General features: G+C 39.8%; 1 protein-coding gene across 4 annotated transcripts; it reads left to right on the top strand.

The window, feature by feature from the left end:
- Positions 1 to 113: 113 nt before the first annotated feature.
- COMMD9 (COMM domain containing 9) lies at positions 114 to 16,569 on the top strand. Of its 4 annotated transcripts, XM_034932409.2 has the most exons (7): positions 193 to 270; positions 3,712 to 3,736; positions 9,695 to 9,820; positions 11,915 to 12,054; positions 13,404 to 13,438; positions 14,288 to 14,391; positions 15,757 to 16,569. In XM_034932409.2, exons 2-7 carry the CDS (start codon positions 3,713 to 3,715, stop codon positions 15,895 to 15,897), a joined length of 570 nt encoding a protein of 189 aa, XP_034788300.1. In that variant the 5' UTR covers positions 193 to 270; position 3,712; the 3' UTR covers positions 15,898 to 16,569. The 4 variants fall into 4 exon arrangements, with proteins under 4 accessions (XP_014202248.2, XP_003830410.1, XP_034788300.1 ...); XM_003830362.3 differs by lacking the exon at positions 3,712 to 3,736 and having other exon boundaries at positions 115 to 270; XM_014346762.3 differs by lacking the exons at positions 3,712 to 3,736; positions 13,404 to 13,438 and having other exon boundaries at positions 114 to 270.
- Positions 16,570 to 17,105: the final 536 nt, after the last annotated feature.

Genomic DNA, 17,105 nt, shown 5'->3' with positions numbered 1-17,105 from the left:
ATCCTCCGCCCTGGTCCCCCTAGTCCTTTGGTTCTAGAGTCTCGGGGTTTAGTCATCCAGCCGCCGCGTCCGTCTTGATCCGCGCTCACTGCCGCAGCACCACAACCGAAACGCCTTCCCCCACTCTGAAGGACTACAGCCCCCGGCAGGCCCCGCGACAACAGCGAAAGCCACGTGACCTCGCTTCGCTGGATGCCACGGTCATGTGATTTCGGGAAGATGGCTGCCCTGACAGCGGAGCATTTTGCAGCACTCCAGAACCTGCTCAAGGTAAGTCGAAGGGGTGGGGACAGCGTGAGGTGGCCCTTTGTCTCCGAGACTTTAGACGGAGCAGGAATTGGGAACAAATTGACCCTGGTTTGGAGCCACAACTCTGCTGCTTGTTCTCTGTGTGATCCCAGGCAAATCGTTGCGTCTTTCTGAGCTTTTAAAAAGTAAGAACAAAATATCGTTTTGACAGGAACGTAAGATAAAAAATAAAATAAAATAATGGGCATGAAGGCGCAGTACAACCTCCTGCTATTAGTCTTTGGGATTGGTTTTCGGTATTGGTGCATTGAAGTGGTAATTGCTAGACCCACGTTGTCAGTTCCCCATTTCATCCCGTAGCCCCTCCTGCATTGCACAATTAAGAAATTATCTCCTACTGCGTCCGCCCAGCCCTCCGAATGACCTGTGCGTTCAATGTTCCCTTGAGGTCCAGATTTTCCCTACTCTCTTTGACCTGTGAAAGGGGCAGGACACACTCCTGATAATCATTTGAAAAGTTGTGAGGTTGAAAGGGACCTACTTCATAGGGCTTTGTAAAGCTCAAATGAAGTATTATTATTATTTGAGACGGAGTCTAGCTCTGTTGTCCAGGCTGGAGAGCAGTGGCGCAATCTCGGCTCACTGCAACCTCCACCCCCCGAGTTCAAGCAATTCTATGCCTCAGCCTCCCGAGTAGCTGGGATTACAGGCGCCCGCCACCAAGCCTGGCAAATTTATGTATTTTTAGTAGAGACGGGGTTTCAACATCTTGGCCAGGCTGGTCTTGAACTCCTGACCGCGTGATCCACTCGCCTCCGCCTTCCAAAGTGTTGGGATTACAGGCGTGAGCCACCGCGCCTGGCCGGAATTATTTAACTTATGATTTGCCCTGTAGGAGAAAGGGCAGCTTTATTTTCCTTCGTAGAACTTGTCGCTAGCTATTTGCCCGTTGTCCGTCTGTCTCATAAGAATGTAAGATCCATCAGGGACCTTTCCTTTCTTCCTCTCTCTTTTTTTTTTTTTTTTTAAACACCAGGTGAAGAGGGTTGAGTTACTCTCCTCAATTTATGGCACATCATCATCATCGGTCCATGTAATAGTCTCTGTTTTGTTTTACTTATTTATTTTTTAATTGCCTTCTCAGTGTTCATTAGCATTCTCCACTCCTAAGGGGATCTACTCTTTTGTTCACAAGTGTTAATGCCCAACAAGTAGAACAATAATACCTGGCACACAGCACGTGCTCAGTAAATAGCTGTTAAATGAATTAATAAATGAAGTAACAGAGCTGGGACTGGCAATCTAGGGCTCTCAGCTCCCAACCCAGTGCCTTTTCACCTTCATTTTGGCTGCTCTGTACCTACCCCCGCCCCCATACCTGTTGGTCTTATGCACTCTTTTCTTTTAAAAACTTTAAAAGATTAATGTGTAGTATACATACAGAAAAGTGCATAAACCATACATTTACAGTTAAATGATTTATTACACACCAATGTAACCACCACCAAAGTCAAAAAATGAAATGTTACCAGTACCCCAGAAGTCCCCCTTTCGCCCCTTCTTTGCTTCCTCACTTTCTTCCCCAACGGTAACCTCTATGTTTGCTTCTGATACAATTCATTTAATATTGTCCATGTTTGAACTTAACATAAATGGAATAATACAGCATATACTTTTTTTTTATGCCTGGCTTCTTTTGCTCACCATTATGTAGCAGTAGTTCATTGATTTTCATTGCTACTGTCCTATGTACTTTCTTTTCTTTTTTAAAAAAAATACTTAGACTTTTTATTATGAGATAATTATAAATCCATATGTAGTTGTAAGAAATAATATAGAGAGATCCCATTTATCCTTTACTCAGTTTCCCTCAGTTCTGCAGGATTCTGCGGAACTATACATAATATAGTATATATACTATTATGTATAGTATGTACATAGTATATAGTATACATACTATATGATATACATAGTATATAGTACACATACTATATGATATACATAGTATATAGTACACATACTATATGATATACATAGTATATAGTACACATACTATATGATATAGTATATAGTACACATACTATATGATATAGTATATAGTACACATACTATATGATATAGTATATAGTACACATACTATATGATATAGTATATAGTACACATACTATATGATATAGTATATAGTACACATACTATATGATATAGTATATAGTACACATACTATATGATATAGTATATAGTACACATACTATATGATATAGTATATAGTACACATACTATATGATATAGTATATAGTACACATACTATATGATATAGTATATAGTACACATACTATATGATATAGTATATAGTACACATACTATATGATATAGTATATAGTACACATACTATATGATATAGTATATAGTACACATACTATATGATATAGTATATAGTACACATACTATATGATATAGTATATAGTACACATACTATATGATATAGTATATAGTACACATACTATATGATATAGTATATAGTACACATACTATATGATATAGTATATATACACATACTATATGATATAGTATATATACACATACTATATGATATAGTATATATACACATACTATATGATATAGTATATAGTACACATACTATATGATATAGTATATAGTACACATACTATATGATATAGTATATAGTACACATACTATATGATATAGTATATAGTACACATACTATATGATATAGTATATAGTACACATACTATATGATATAGTATATAGTACACATACTATATGATATAGTATATAGTACACATACTATATGATATAGTATATAGTACACATACTATATGATATAGTATATAGTACACATACTATATGATATAGTATATAGTACACATACTATATGATATAGTATATAGTACACATACTATATGATATAGTATATAGTACACATACTATATGATATAGTATATAGTACACATACTATATGATATAGTATATAGTACACATACTATATGATATAGTATATAGTACACATACTATATGATATAGTATATAGTACACATACTATATGATATAGTATATAGTACACATACTATATGATATAGTATATAGTACACATACTATATGATATAGTATATAGTACACATACTATATGATATAGTATATAGTACACATACTATATGATATAGTATATAGTACACATACTATATGATATACATAGTATATAGTATACATACTATATGATATACATAGTATATAGTATACATATATAGCATACTTACTATTATGTATGGTTCTGCATAGGGGAAATTGGGTAAAGGATAAATGGATGTCAATACCTAATGTCAAAAGTATTGATATTGACAGTCAAAATACAAAACATTTCCACCACCACAAAGATTCCTCATGAATAGCCACACTCTCCTTAACCTTTGGCGTTATTCATTTCTCTAATTTTGTCATTTCAAGAATGCCGTATAAATGGAATAATACAGTAAGTAACCTTCTGAGATTGACTTTTTTCACTCAGCCTAATTTTCATCCATGTTGTGTGTATCAATGGTTCTTTCCTTTTTATTGCTGAGTGGTATTCCATGTAATGATTGTCCAACAGTGTTGTACTGTGTAGTTTTCAGCATGCACATCCTGTATTTCATTTTTTGAGCAATTGCAAATGGTTTTGGGTTTTTTTGGTTTGTTTGTTTGTTTGTTCGTTTTGAGAGAGTCTCGCTCTGTGGCCCAGGCTACAGTTCAGTGGCATGATCTCAGCTCACTGCAACTTCCACCTCCTGGGTTCAAGGGATTCTCATGCCTCAGTCTACCAAGTAGCTAGGACTACAGGTGCCCACCACCACTCCAGGCTGATTTTTTTTTCTTTTCTTTCTTTCTTTTTTTTTTTTTTTTTTTTTTGTATTTTTAGTAGAGACAGGGTTTCCCCATGTTGGCCAGGCTGGTCTCGAACTCCTGGCCACAAGTGATCCACCAGCCTTGGCCTCCCAAAGTGCTGGGATTATAGATGTGAGCCACCATGCCCAGCCCGTATTTTTAATTTTAGTGTCCACATGTTCATTGTTAATAAATAGAAATACAACTGATTTATGTATGTTTATCTTCTACATGCAAACTTGCTAAACTCATTGTTTCTAGGAGTTTTTGGTATATTTCTTGGAATGTTCTACATGGAAAATCATGTTATTTACAAATAGAGACAGTTTTATTTCTTCCTTTCTGATCTGCACACATTTTATTTCCTTTTCTTGCCTTATTTTAGTGGCTAGAATTTTCAGCACTGTGTTGATTCAGAGTGGAGAAAGCAGATATCTTGCCTTGTCCTCGGTTTTGGGGGCAAAGCATTCAGTCTTTCACCCTTAAGTATAATGTTCACTGTAGGTTTTTTGTAGATACTGTTTATCAAGATAAGGAAGTTCTCTTCTATTCCTATTTTTCTGAGGGCTTTTATCAATAATGGATGTTTAATTTTATCAAATGCTTTCTCTGCATTGATTTATATCATGTGATTTTCTTTGTTAATGTGATGGATTACATAGATTTGCAAATACTGAACCAGCCTTGCATCTGTGGAATAAATCCCACCTGGTCATATTGTATAATTATATATAATTATATGTCTCTATTTGCTAATAAAATATTATACATATATATAACTGATCTCTATTTGCCAATATTTTCTAAGAATTTTCGCATCTATTTTTATGAGGGATATTGGTCTGTAGTTTTCTCATTTTTCTGTACCATTTTGTGCGGTTTTGGTATCAGGGTAATACTAGCTTTGTAGCTATATAAAATCATTTAGAGAGTACTCCATCATCTTCTGTTTTTCTAGTGGAGATTGTGTAGAATCAGTTCATTCTTTTTTTAAATGTTTGCTAGAATTCTCCAGTTAAACTATCTGGGCCTAGAGACTTTTTTAGGAGCCTTAAAATTGTGAATTTAATTTTCTTAATAGTCAGAGGACTATTCAGGTGATCAATTTCATATTAGGGGAGTGGAAGTAGTTTGTGTTATTTGAGGAATTGGCCCATTTTATTTAAATTATCAAATTTATGTTTATAGAATTTTTCATTAAGTTCCCCTTATCCTTTTGATGTCTGCAGGATCTGTGATAATATCCTCTATTTCATTCCTAATACTGATAATTTGTGTCTCCCCTCTTATCTTTCTCCGTCTTGCTAAAGATTTGTCGATTTTTATTGACATTGTCAAAGAACCAGCTGTTTGTTTCATTGATTTCTCTATTTTCAATTTCATTGGTTTCTGCTCTTATCATTGTTACTTCCACTGCTTCCTTTGGGTTTATTATGCTTTCCTTTTTATAGGTTCTTGAGATGGGAGCTTAGATTATTGATTTGAGACTTTTCCTCTTTTCTAGTATATGCATTTAATACTATAAAATTTCATCTCACCACTTGCTAGGCTGTGTACCACAAATGTTGATATGGTGTGTTTTCATTTTCACTTATTTTTAAAATATCCCTGAGACTTCCCATTTGACATATGGATTATTTAGAAGTGTACTGTTTAAGTTTATAAGTGTTCAGATATTTTTCTGTTACCTTTCTGCTATTGCTTTCTAGTTCGATTCCATTGTGGTCACATAGAACACACTCTTCATTACTTCACTTCTTTTGAATTTGATGAAGTTTGTTTTATGGCCCAGAATATGATATGTCTGGGTATGTGTTCAGTGGACACTTGAAATGAATTTGTATTCTGCTGTTACTGGGTATTGTTTCATGAATATTAATTTAATTGATTGATGGTATTGTTAGTTCCTTCTATATCCTTGTTGAATATCTGTTTAGTTATGTCAGTTGTTGAAAGAGGAGTGTTGAAGTCCTCAGCTGTATTTGTCATTTGGTCTGTTTCTTCTTACAGTTCTGATAGTTTTTGCTTCACATATTTTCCAGTTCTGTTGTTGGGTACATACACATTTAGGACATCTTCCTGGTGGATAAAATCTTTCATTATTAATGTCCCTCTCTGTCTCTGGTAATTTTCTTTGCCAGTGAAGTTTACTTTATCTATTATTAATTTAGCCACTCTTACTTTCCTCTGATTAATGTTTGCATAATATATCTTTTTTCATTCTTTTACTTTCAACCTGCCTTATGTCTTATATTTGAAGGGAGATTTGTTGTTGTTGTTGTTGTTGTTGTTGGGACAGGGTCTCGCTCTGTCACCCAGGCTGGAGTGCAGTGGTGCAATCTCGGCTCACCGCAGCCTTGACTTCCCAGGCTTAAGCAATCTTCCCGCCTCAGCCTCCCGAGTAGCTGCTGCTACAGGCAAGCGCCACCATGCCTGGCTAATTTTTATTTTTTTTTTGTAGAGAAGAGATTTTACCATGTTGCCCAGCCTGGTCTTAAACTTTTGGGCTCAAGCTATCCACCTGCCGTGGCCTCGCAAAGTGGTGGGATTACAAGCCTGAGCCACCACGCCTGGCCAAGAGTTTCTTATAGATAGCATTTGAGTCCTATTTTTAATCCACTCTGCCAATTTTTGTCTTTTAATTGGTACACTTAGACCATTTACATTTAGTATAATTATTTGTATGTTAGGACGTTAAGTCTACTGTTTTATTTTTGTTTTCTGCCTGTTCTCTCCTGATTTTTCTTTCATTTTACTTTTTCCTGCCTTCCCACAGGTTAACATTTTTTTAGAATCCCATTTTGGTTTATCTGTAATGTTTTAAAGTGCATTTCTTTTTATAGCCTTTTTAGTGGTTGCCCTAATTACTACATTCTATATACGTAACTTATCACAGTCTATTGGTGTCATCATTTTATCAGTTAGGGCGAAGAATAGAAACTTTACGTCCCTTTATACCTCTTTATCTTCCCTCATTTATAATTGTCTTAAGTATTTCCTCTATATACATTTAGAGCCACATCAGATATATTTTTTGCTTCAGCCTTCAAACATAATAGAAAACTCAAGAAAAGAAAGAGAGCCTACAGTATTTATCCATGTTTTTGTTTGCCCTGTTCTGTCTTCCTGATTGTGATGGTTTATTTTAGGTGTCGACTTGATTGAGGGATGCCTAGATGGTTGGTGAAGCATTGTTTCTGAGTGTGTGAGGGTGTTGCCAGAGACAATTGATGTGTGAGTCAGTGGACAAAGAGAGGAAGACCTGCCCTCAATGTGGGCAGGTACCATCCCATTGGCTGGGGACACAACTGGGCCAAACAGGTGGAAGATGGGGGATTCCCTTTCTCTCTGTTCTCTCCCTTCCTTCTAAAGCAAGATGCCTTTTCTCCTCTTACCCTTGGACATCAGACTCTGGGTTCTTCATTTTTTGGACTCTGGGACTTGCACCAGTGGCCTCCCAGTGGCTCTCAGTCTTTTGGCCTCAAGCTAGGGGCTGTACCATCAGCTTCCCTGGTTCTGAGGTGTTGCCAGACTTTGACTGAGCCAAGCTGCCAGCTTCTCTGATCCTCCAGCTTGCAGACGGCCTATTGTGGGACTTTGCCTCTGTGATCATGTGACCCGTTTCCCCCTAATAAATCCCCTCTTACATACCCTGTTGGTTTTGTCTCTCTGGAGAGCTCTGGCTAGTACACTGGTGTTCCGTGGTTTCTTGTTTCATTGTTTCATATCTGTTTAGAGAATTTATTTTAACCATTCTTTTATGGCAGGTCTTGTGACAGATATTCTTAGTTTTTCTTCAACTGAGAATGTTTCGATTTCTTCTTCATTCCTGAAGGGTATTTTTGCTGGGTGTAGGATTCCAGGTTGACAGTTTTTTTTTTCCCCTTTCAGCACCTGAAAAATATTGTCACTTCTTTCTTGCTTCCATGGTTTCTGATACGAAATCTGCTTTCATTCTAATTGGTTTTTTTAAATAGGTAAGGTGTCATTTTTCTCTGCTTTAAATATTTTTTTCTTTGTCTTTCATTTTCGAAGTTCAATTATATGTCTGGGTATGAATTTCTTTGGATTTATCCTGTCTAGGGTTCACTCAGGTTCTTGAAATATATAGGAGTATGTCTCTAAGTAAACTTGAGAAGTTTTGAGCTATTATTTCTTTGAATATTCTTTCAGTCTTGCCCTCTTTTATCATCTCCTTCCAGGACTCCAATGATACAAATGTTAGGTTTTTCGTTATAGTCCCGCATGTCCCTGAGGCTCTGTTCATAATTTTTTCTTTTCTCTGCTTTTCTGAGTGGGTAATTTCTACTTCTCTGTCTTCTGGTTCACTAATTCTTTCCTCTATTCTTTCCATTTTGGTGCTGAGCCCATCTACTGAGCTTTTTATTTTGGTTATTTTATTTTTCAGTTCTAAAATTTCCATTTTGTTGTTCTTTATATCTTCTATTTCTTGGCTGAGGAGGTGATTTTGAAAATTGTTTCAAGCAAGTTCATAATTATTTGTTGAAGCATATTTATCCTGGCTACTTAAAATTCTTTGTCAGATAATTTTAACATCTGTCATCTTGGTGTTGACATCTATTGATTACCTTTTTTCATTCAGTTTGAGATCTTTCTGGTTCTTGGTTTGATGAATGATTTTCAATGAAAACCTGGACATTTTCATATTATGTTCTGAGAATGGATTTTATTTAAATTTTATGTTTTAGCTGGCTTTCTGTGGCACTGCTTAGGCAGGGGAAGGGGGTGCCACCTCATTACTATCAGGTGGAAGTTGAAGTCCAGGTTCCCCACTTGGCATCTGTTGATACCTGAAAGCAGAGGTTCCTTGTTACCACTGGGTAAGGGTGGAATCTCTGACTCCACGTGGTCTCCACTGGTATCACAGAATGATGAGGCTTGTTACCAGCTGGTGGGGATAAAGGTCCCAGCTTCCTACTTGGCCTTCTCTGACACCTCCCCAGCAGGAATGTTGGGGTACCTCATTATAGCCTCACAAGTCTTCTCACTCAGGTCTAGGCCTCCCACTCAGCCTTTGTTGACATAGAGGTGGGTGGGGCTGCAGTTTTTCTATGATATTTGGCTGGAGTGTAGCAGTTGTCATCTAAAAGTTTTCTGTCTTGCAAGGCTGCCCCTTTGTTGGTCCTTTAGCTAGACAGAAGAGCTATTTATTGTAGCGTTTTTTCCCCCTCTGCATCCATTGTCATTTCCTGTTGCCCTCTTCTTCAGCTGAAAGTCTGGGATATATGAAGCAAAAAAAATCCAGGGAACTCACGCACTGTGTCATTCCTTGTATTATGAGGTCCCTAGCAGATCTGCCTCCTTCTCTCCTGCTTCCAGAGTCTTATGTATGTTTTCTGTATATGTCCAAAGTTTTTGGTTGTACTTAGCAGCAAGATTAGGGAAAAGTACATCTATTTGATCTTCCTAGAATCCAAAGTCTTATGTACCTTTAAAATTTAAGTCTCAAAGGTATCATGTATGACAAAGACATTATTACTCAAAACATGTGTTTTCAGAGTCTGAGTTTTTTTTTTTTTTTTCCTATCTGTGATTTAATTCATAGGCCTCCTCGAAAGATGTTGTCAGACAGCTGTGTCAAGAAAGCTTTTCCAGTTCAGCCCTTGGCTCGAAAAAACTCTTGGATGTTACATGTTCCAGCTTGTCTGTGACTCAGGAGGAGGCAGAGGAAGTAAGTGTGGTCAGAAATGATCTTTGGCCACTGGCCCTCTTATTAGTCTCTTTCTTGACTTCCCAGTCATTGCCATGTCCAAGGAAAATCCCTTGAAACATCTGTTGACACTGTAGCAAACTTTTATAAATGGGACATGAATGGGAGAACTGTACCCAGAATCAGAGCTCCTGGCCATTTTCTTTCAGACCTATTACCTAGACAATGTGGAACAAAAGCCAACCTTTCTGTGATTTTCTTTTCCAACCTATAACTTGCTGATGCTCATAAATTGTTAGCTGGATAGCTTAGGGCAGACTTTTCAGGGATCTTTGAACAGAAGGTTTGAGGCCTGCATAAGATTCAGGAGTAGGCGCTGCTAGATTCCATCAGGCTTCCTGAGGGGTGCTTTGTGTATCTCACTCCCTCCTCACCCCTCTGTCCCACAGAAGGTCCCCTTCTCCTCAGCTCACCTGATCTCAGCAGGTAGCCAAGAGGGAGATTAAGGTAACTTGTGGTAAGTTATTATGTAGCAGTGACAGCCTTATCTTTCCAAGGCAAATATGTTTTTAAAACAGCACTTTCTTCATCTAAATGGGCCTATGTTTTTGGATTTTTTTTATTTTTGAGACAGGGTCTCATTTTGTTACCCAGGCTGGAGGGCGGTGGCATGAACATGGCTCACTGCAGCCTCGATGCCCCAGGCTCAGGCAGTCCTCCCACCTCAGCTCCATGAGTAGCTGGGACTGCAAGCATATGCCACGATGCCTGGCTAATTTTTGTATTTTTTGTAGAGACAGGGTTTTGCCATGTTGCCCAGGCTGGTCTTGAACTCCTGAGCTCAAGCAATCCACCCACCTCAGCCTCCCAAAGTGCTGGGATTACAGGCATGAGCCACTGCACCTGGCCTATGTTTTTTGTTTTAATTCTGGACCTTGTTTATTGAAGTGAGCTGTAGAAAAGTAAAAGGAAAAAGCAAGATTTTGGAAGTGATTTGGAGAGTTATTTTGGGTTCCCCCCCAAAGTAGATTATTTGGGAGATGATTCTAGAAAACACAAAGCAGTGGGGAAAATCAAACAGGGAAGGCAAGTCAATGAAAGAGGATGTTAAGAGCAATTACTGCTATGGAAAACTTGGGATCCTGTAAGAAACCAAGTAGAACACCTCTCAGAATTGTTCCCTGGGAGAACAGAGAGGCTTGGCCATTTATCCATGAACACCCACTCTCATTGGTGGAAGGTTAACTTCCCTTCACTTCCGGGTTGTGTCAGGTAATCTGCAGTGATATCAGAGAAAGCCCTAAAGCAGAGAAACAGTTACCTCCAGGGAGCTTTTTTAGGTTAACTAAGTATTACTCTATTCACAAGACCACCATAAACCACTCTTACACTTCGAAGTTACAGATTCACTTAGAAGGACCTAGGATGGGAACACAGCATTTTAGCAGGACGGGCAGACACGCCTCTTCCCAGGAGGAACCCGCACAGCCGGCCAGGAGCTGTTTGTTCTCTTTGCCCTCCTAGGCAACCAGTTGAGAGGAAAGGACATGAATCCTACCACCCTGGATTCAAGGCCCTCACTCCACAGGAGCCGGTATCTTGTGTCACAGTTCAGTAAGCACAGCTTCAGGTTCTCGAAAGGAGGCTGTACCACATATAGGCAAGTCCAGAGCTACCGGTACCCCAGGTATTTATGCAGTCCTCTCAGTCCAGAGGCTTGGACCAATGCAGTGTTGCTTAGTAACACGGCTGACTTTGCACTGCTCTCAGGTTACCAGGGAAACAGCACCAGAAAGTTAACTGAAGGTCAGATTCTCATGCAGAAGGAAAAGGGCTATATTAACTCTTTGTCCACAAGTGGAGAGTTTCTGACAAGCTGTCAGCTTCCTAGGTCAGGCAGCTGCATCTGTCTTCTAAAGCAACAGGTGAACTCTGAGGCAGGCCAAGGCATGTGGGGCATGAGCATGTGCCACAGAGGCCTCTGGACTTGTGACTCAGTTGAATGACCATAGCAGTGTGCTGCCTTCAGGGTGTAGAGCCCTGCCCCTAGCCCTGCCTTGTGCCCCCTGCCTGCTGCTTCTGTTACAGCTACAGGTGGTTCCGTTTATCTTGCAGCTGCTCCAGGCTCTGCACCGCCTCACTAGGCTGGTGGCATTCCGTGACCTGTCCTCTGCCGAGGCAATTCTGGCTCTCTTTCCAGAAAATTTCCACCAAAACCTCAAAAACCTGCTGACAAAGATCATCCTAGAACATGTGTAAGTGCTCATTTCTTGAAAGTCCCTTCTAACTTTTACATTTCTTATTATCTTTATTCTCATTCTAGAAGTAGTAATATGCTCATTGTTGAAAACTTAGGAAGCCCGGATAAGCAAAAAGAAAATAAGACACCTGTAATTCCACCAGCCAGATGTTAGTGGTAGTCTTTTCTTAATGGAAAGCCTTTTAAAACATGTTTTTTTTTTCTCTTTACACCTCTGTAAGAGGTTGATGTTTTGTTTTTGTTTTTACAAAATGGATCATGCTGTTTTGTAACTTGCTTATTTTCTGTTAACAGTATTAACGATAGTGAAATTTCAGGTCAATGTTTACCTTCAATATCATTGTAATGGTTAAACATATCCTGTTATAGGAAGAAATGATGTATAATTTTAAAATTTCTTAGTGTTGGACACTGAGGCTGTTGGCACTTTTTCATTTCAGTGAACAATTTACAATGAAAACTTTGCTCGTGTGCTTAATTATTTTTTTACTGGGTTAAAGGTAATGGACATTTTGAGGGTTTGGCCTTAAATGTTCAAGTTGGCCATTAGAAAGATTGCAGTATTTTTCCACAGTAGTAGGATACAAGTGTACCCCTCTCCCTACACCTTCACTGAGGGGATTTTTTTCTTACATTTTTCCCAGTTCCACAAATGGCAAATGGTACCTCATTTCAGTGTCCCTATCTTTGACACTAGTGATGTCAGATATCTTTTTCATATGTTTAATTGATCTTTTTTTTTCTTTTGTGAAGTATCTGTTTATTTTCTTGGCTGGGAAGTTCCTTTTAAACACATACATTTTAAGCAGAATTGATTAACTGTTGGTTAGCAGAAGGCTTGAACAGACCTCTCTAATAGCAATAACTGATAATGCCTATTTACCAAGGGTTTTATTGTATTTTAAGAACTTTCTCATACATGATCACATTTTATTATGTTTGTTGTAGCATTAGGTCTGTTTGGATGTGTTTTTGCAGAAGATGCAATATTTGTGTATGCAGTAGGTGCTCAATAAAGAGAAGATAAGTTGACCTTTTTTTCTGTTTTGTCTTTGAACAAAAGCACAAAAGAACAATAGCACAATAAGATTACAATACATTGTGTTTTCTTCTTTTTTGTCCTGAACTATGAAAACTGACAACACTTAGGACCTTAACATCACTGAGCTTTGTAAAACAAATAAACAAAAGACTTTCTTGGAGGGAGGGGTTTCTGTGGTCCTTTCCTGTTAGCAGGTGATGACACGTCTGAAGATCACAGGAAGGGCCAGTTCCCCTCTCTATCAGAAGAGTCAGTCTCATCCCCTTTCCATTATTTTTTCCTCATCTTTCCCTCTTAAACAGGTCTACTTGGAGAACCGAAGCCCAGGCAAATCAGAGTGAGTACCAATAAATCTGCCCCTCCCTTCTTACTTGTCTCCCCAGCCCCAGCTCTCAGTCTGCCAAGTGATCAGAGATTTTGACAGAAACCAAAGTGAACCATTCTAGTCTCAACCCATACTCTGTGTATGGTGGGTTTTTTTCCCTAATTCTACTTTTTAACTTTTTTCTGATTATAAACATTATTATATAGGCGTGTTGTTAAAAAACAGAAATATCCAAAGCAGAAAGTAAAGTACTTAAAATAATGGTATTTCAATTGTGAAAAAAATTAACAATAATCAAAAATAGTTTGAAAGGCTGAATGAAAGTCCATGTTTAATAAATGGTCATTACAGTAACTCTGAGCCAGCCACAGTGCTGGAGCAGTTAATCTGCTCAAGTCATTTAGTCCTCCCGACAGCCCTGTGAGCTAGGCTGATGAGCAAACAGAAGCTCAGAGGTTAGATAAGTGGTAGCACCTATATTCAAGTCAAGTCCATTTATCTCTAAAACAAGAGCTCTTACCACTATTGCTGAAGCTACACATTTCCTAAGCCTCAGGCCATGATTTCTTCTCTGCTTTATGTCACTTCTCATTCTGCCCTAACATCTGGAGGGCTGGGTGTTCAGGTAGAAGCCTGGATACGCTGCCACTGTGAATTAGTACTAAGTGCAGGCAGCACAGAGCAATGGGTAAGGCACATGACTCGCTGTGGGTCTCGGGCTTTGTTTATCTGTCTTTCTCAGAGACTTGCTGCATAGACCAATGCATTGCATGTGTGCAGTCCTCAGAGCTGCCTGTCGTACAATAAATGCTTGGTAAACACGGGCAGCATGAGCATTGAGCTGAGCTGTTCCTTCCACAGTCTCTCTGCCACGCCTGGTCGATCTGGACTGGAGAGTGGATATCAAAACCTCCTCAGACAGCATCAGCCGCATGGCCGTCCCCACCTGCCTGCTCCAGATGAAGGTACATTCACTATCATGCCATTAGAAAGAAGAGGCAGCACCCCTATGGCCATCTAAAACACTAGTCTCCAAGGTTTGGGATCTCTAACCCATATATTTTTTTAAATTACCATCCCCTTTATCCTCCTTTGTTTAGTTACAACGTGTATGTGTACTACTGCAGTAACATACTATGGACATATTAAAACAATAAAACAAATACAAAACATATTTTTAAAATAATTTGCTGATACCTAAAGGTAACCCTATACTCTTAGCAGTTTAGCTTTAACAATAGTAGTGTGCTTCCAGATTTTGAATAGCCTGCCTGATCATTTCAGTGTACTTTAGCAACTTCTTGTCCAGTGATTAGGCTGTCATTATTTGTAATGTGGCTGCTCAAGAGTTTCTACTAGTCGCTGGGAGCAGTGGCTTACGCCTGTAATCCCAGCACTTTGGGAGGCCGAGGTGGGCGGATCATGAGGTCAAGAGATCAAGACCATCCTTGCCAACATGGTGAAATCGCGTCTCTACCAAAAATGCAAAAATAAGCCGGGCGTGGTGGCGGGCTCCTATACTCCCAGCTACTCAGGAGGCTGAGGGAGGAGAATCGCTTGAACCAAGGAAGTGGAGATTGCAGTGAGCCGAGATCACACCACTGCACTCCCACCTGGTGAAAGAGTGAGACTCCGTCTCAAAAAAAAAATAAGTTTCTACTAGCAGCTGGAGAAGTGTCAGGTCTTCATTTTCTTGCTCACATACCTTTGCTTCATTGGTGTTGTCTTCATTTTATAGTTATTTTCAGGAATCTTTTTAAGCTACATATCCATATTGTAGTGTTTGTTTAGTTAAAACTAGAAATGTAATGCTATATCTACATAACCAGACACCCAGAAAGTTACCACTTGTAAGAAAATGAAGAAGTAAGGGTGCCTCTAGCAATTAAGTTTTAAATATTAGTGAAGCTTAACTTCTTTATTTTTTAAAACTAAAGGTTGTAAGATTGTTCCTGCATCCCAATGCAGGATTGTCTGAAGTATCCAATAGAGCCTGCTCCTTAAAGTACCAATGTAAACACACGTAATGTTTTCTTACTTGAATGCTGAGAGTTAGGGTATCAGAGAGGTGAGTGAGCCTTGGCTTGGCCTTCTTTGATACCTACCCAAGGCACTTGTTGCAAATGGAGACTGACCCAGGCCTCTGAGGCATCTCCTGTACTCTCCCTTACTGCTAAATGACCCAAGGGCTGGTACTCTCTAGTGCTTAGGAAAGAGCCTCTCTTCAGAGGTTCAGCAGAACTGAGCTCAGCCTCGCAGGTTCAGGGCTCACTTACAGGGAGATGGGAAAAGAGGCAGCTTTGACTTTCTGGGCTGTGTTCTCTTTTCAGATCCAAGAAGATCCCAGCCTATGCGGAGACAAACCCTCCATCTCAGCTGTCACCGTGGAGCTGAGCAAAGAAACACTGGACACCATGTTAGATGGCCTGGGCCGCATCCGAGACCAACTCTCTGCCGTGGCCAGTAAATGATCCAGCCAGCTGCCAGGGCCACTGCCATGACCCAGCTGCTCATGAGTGATAAATGTCTCCCCATATGCAGGCTGCCCTTGCAGCTGCAGCTGACAACAGGCAGGATGGTGGGGACAGCAGGGGGCTACTGCCATCCAGAAGTTACAGTTGGATTGGGAAGAAGCAGCCAGATCCCCCGCTGTTCTCACTCATCTTCTTTCTCTTTCTGAAGCTGGAGAGCAGAAGCCCCCATCTTTGAAAAGCTCCTGAGTGCAACTTAATTACCACCATGGCAGGGTGAGGGAACATTTGCATCGTCAGCTGCCTCTGCATAGCTGTTTGAGAAATTCAGGCCCAAATCATGCAGCCTATCCAATAAGTAAGTTTATTTCCAACATTAGCTCTAATTAGTTCATTTCCAATCCCAGAACACATGGAGGGAATCGGACAGGTGATGCCAGCAGTTCCCGCTCCTCTGTCAGGGAAGCCAGGCAGAGCCCACAGAGCATGGTCCATCCAGAGTGTTCCCTGAGCCCCCTCCACCATACTGGAACCCCTCTTCAGTGTAGGAAGTCTGAAATGGGTGCTAATTCCCTTCTTCATGAAACCAGGGCCCTCTTCCGTCATCTAATGCAGCCACTCCTAGGTGAAGAAGTGGGACTAATTGGAAATAAACAACAGTTCTAAAACTTCCATGATTTTTGTAGCTTCTTTTGTCCCCAAGTTGAAGCTTTTGGCCAGTACTTTCTCTAGTTTTTAAAGATGATCCCAACTTCCTAATTCCCAGCTAAGCCCTTGACCCATGGTGTGACATGAAATCAGGCAATTGAATCGCACCACTTTCTGTGTTTTCACCTGTTACGTAGAACAAAAGGAAGCAAGGTGGTCAGGCGCAATGGCTCACGCCTGTAATCCCAGCACTTTGGGAGGCCGAGGCAGGCAGATCATGAGGTCAGGAGATCGAGACCATGGTGAAACCCCATCTCTACTAAAAATACAAAAAATTAGCTGGGCGCGGTGGCGGGCATCTGTAGTCCCAGCTCCTCGGGAGGCTGAGGCAGGAGAATGGCGTGAACCTGGGAGGCAGAGCTTGCAGTGAGCCGAGATCGTGCCACTGCACTCCAGTCTGGGTGACAGAGAAGGACTCGTCTCAAAAAATAAAAATAAACAAAATAAAAAGGAAGCAAGGCTAATCATCAGTATGTGCTTGTTACAAGAGCTATGATGAA

The sequence above is a fragment of the Pan paniscus genome, chromosome 9, assembly GCF_029289425.2.
Source record: "Pan paniscus chromosome 9, NHGRI_mPanPan1-v2.0_pri, whole genome shotgun sequence".
Lineage (NCBI taxonomy): Eukaryota > Metazoa > Chordata > Mammalia > Primates > Hominidae > Pan > Pan paniscus.
The sequence above is the reverse complement of the archived record's forward strand: the minus strand, read 5'-3'. Positions and strand labels throughout refer to the sequence as shown.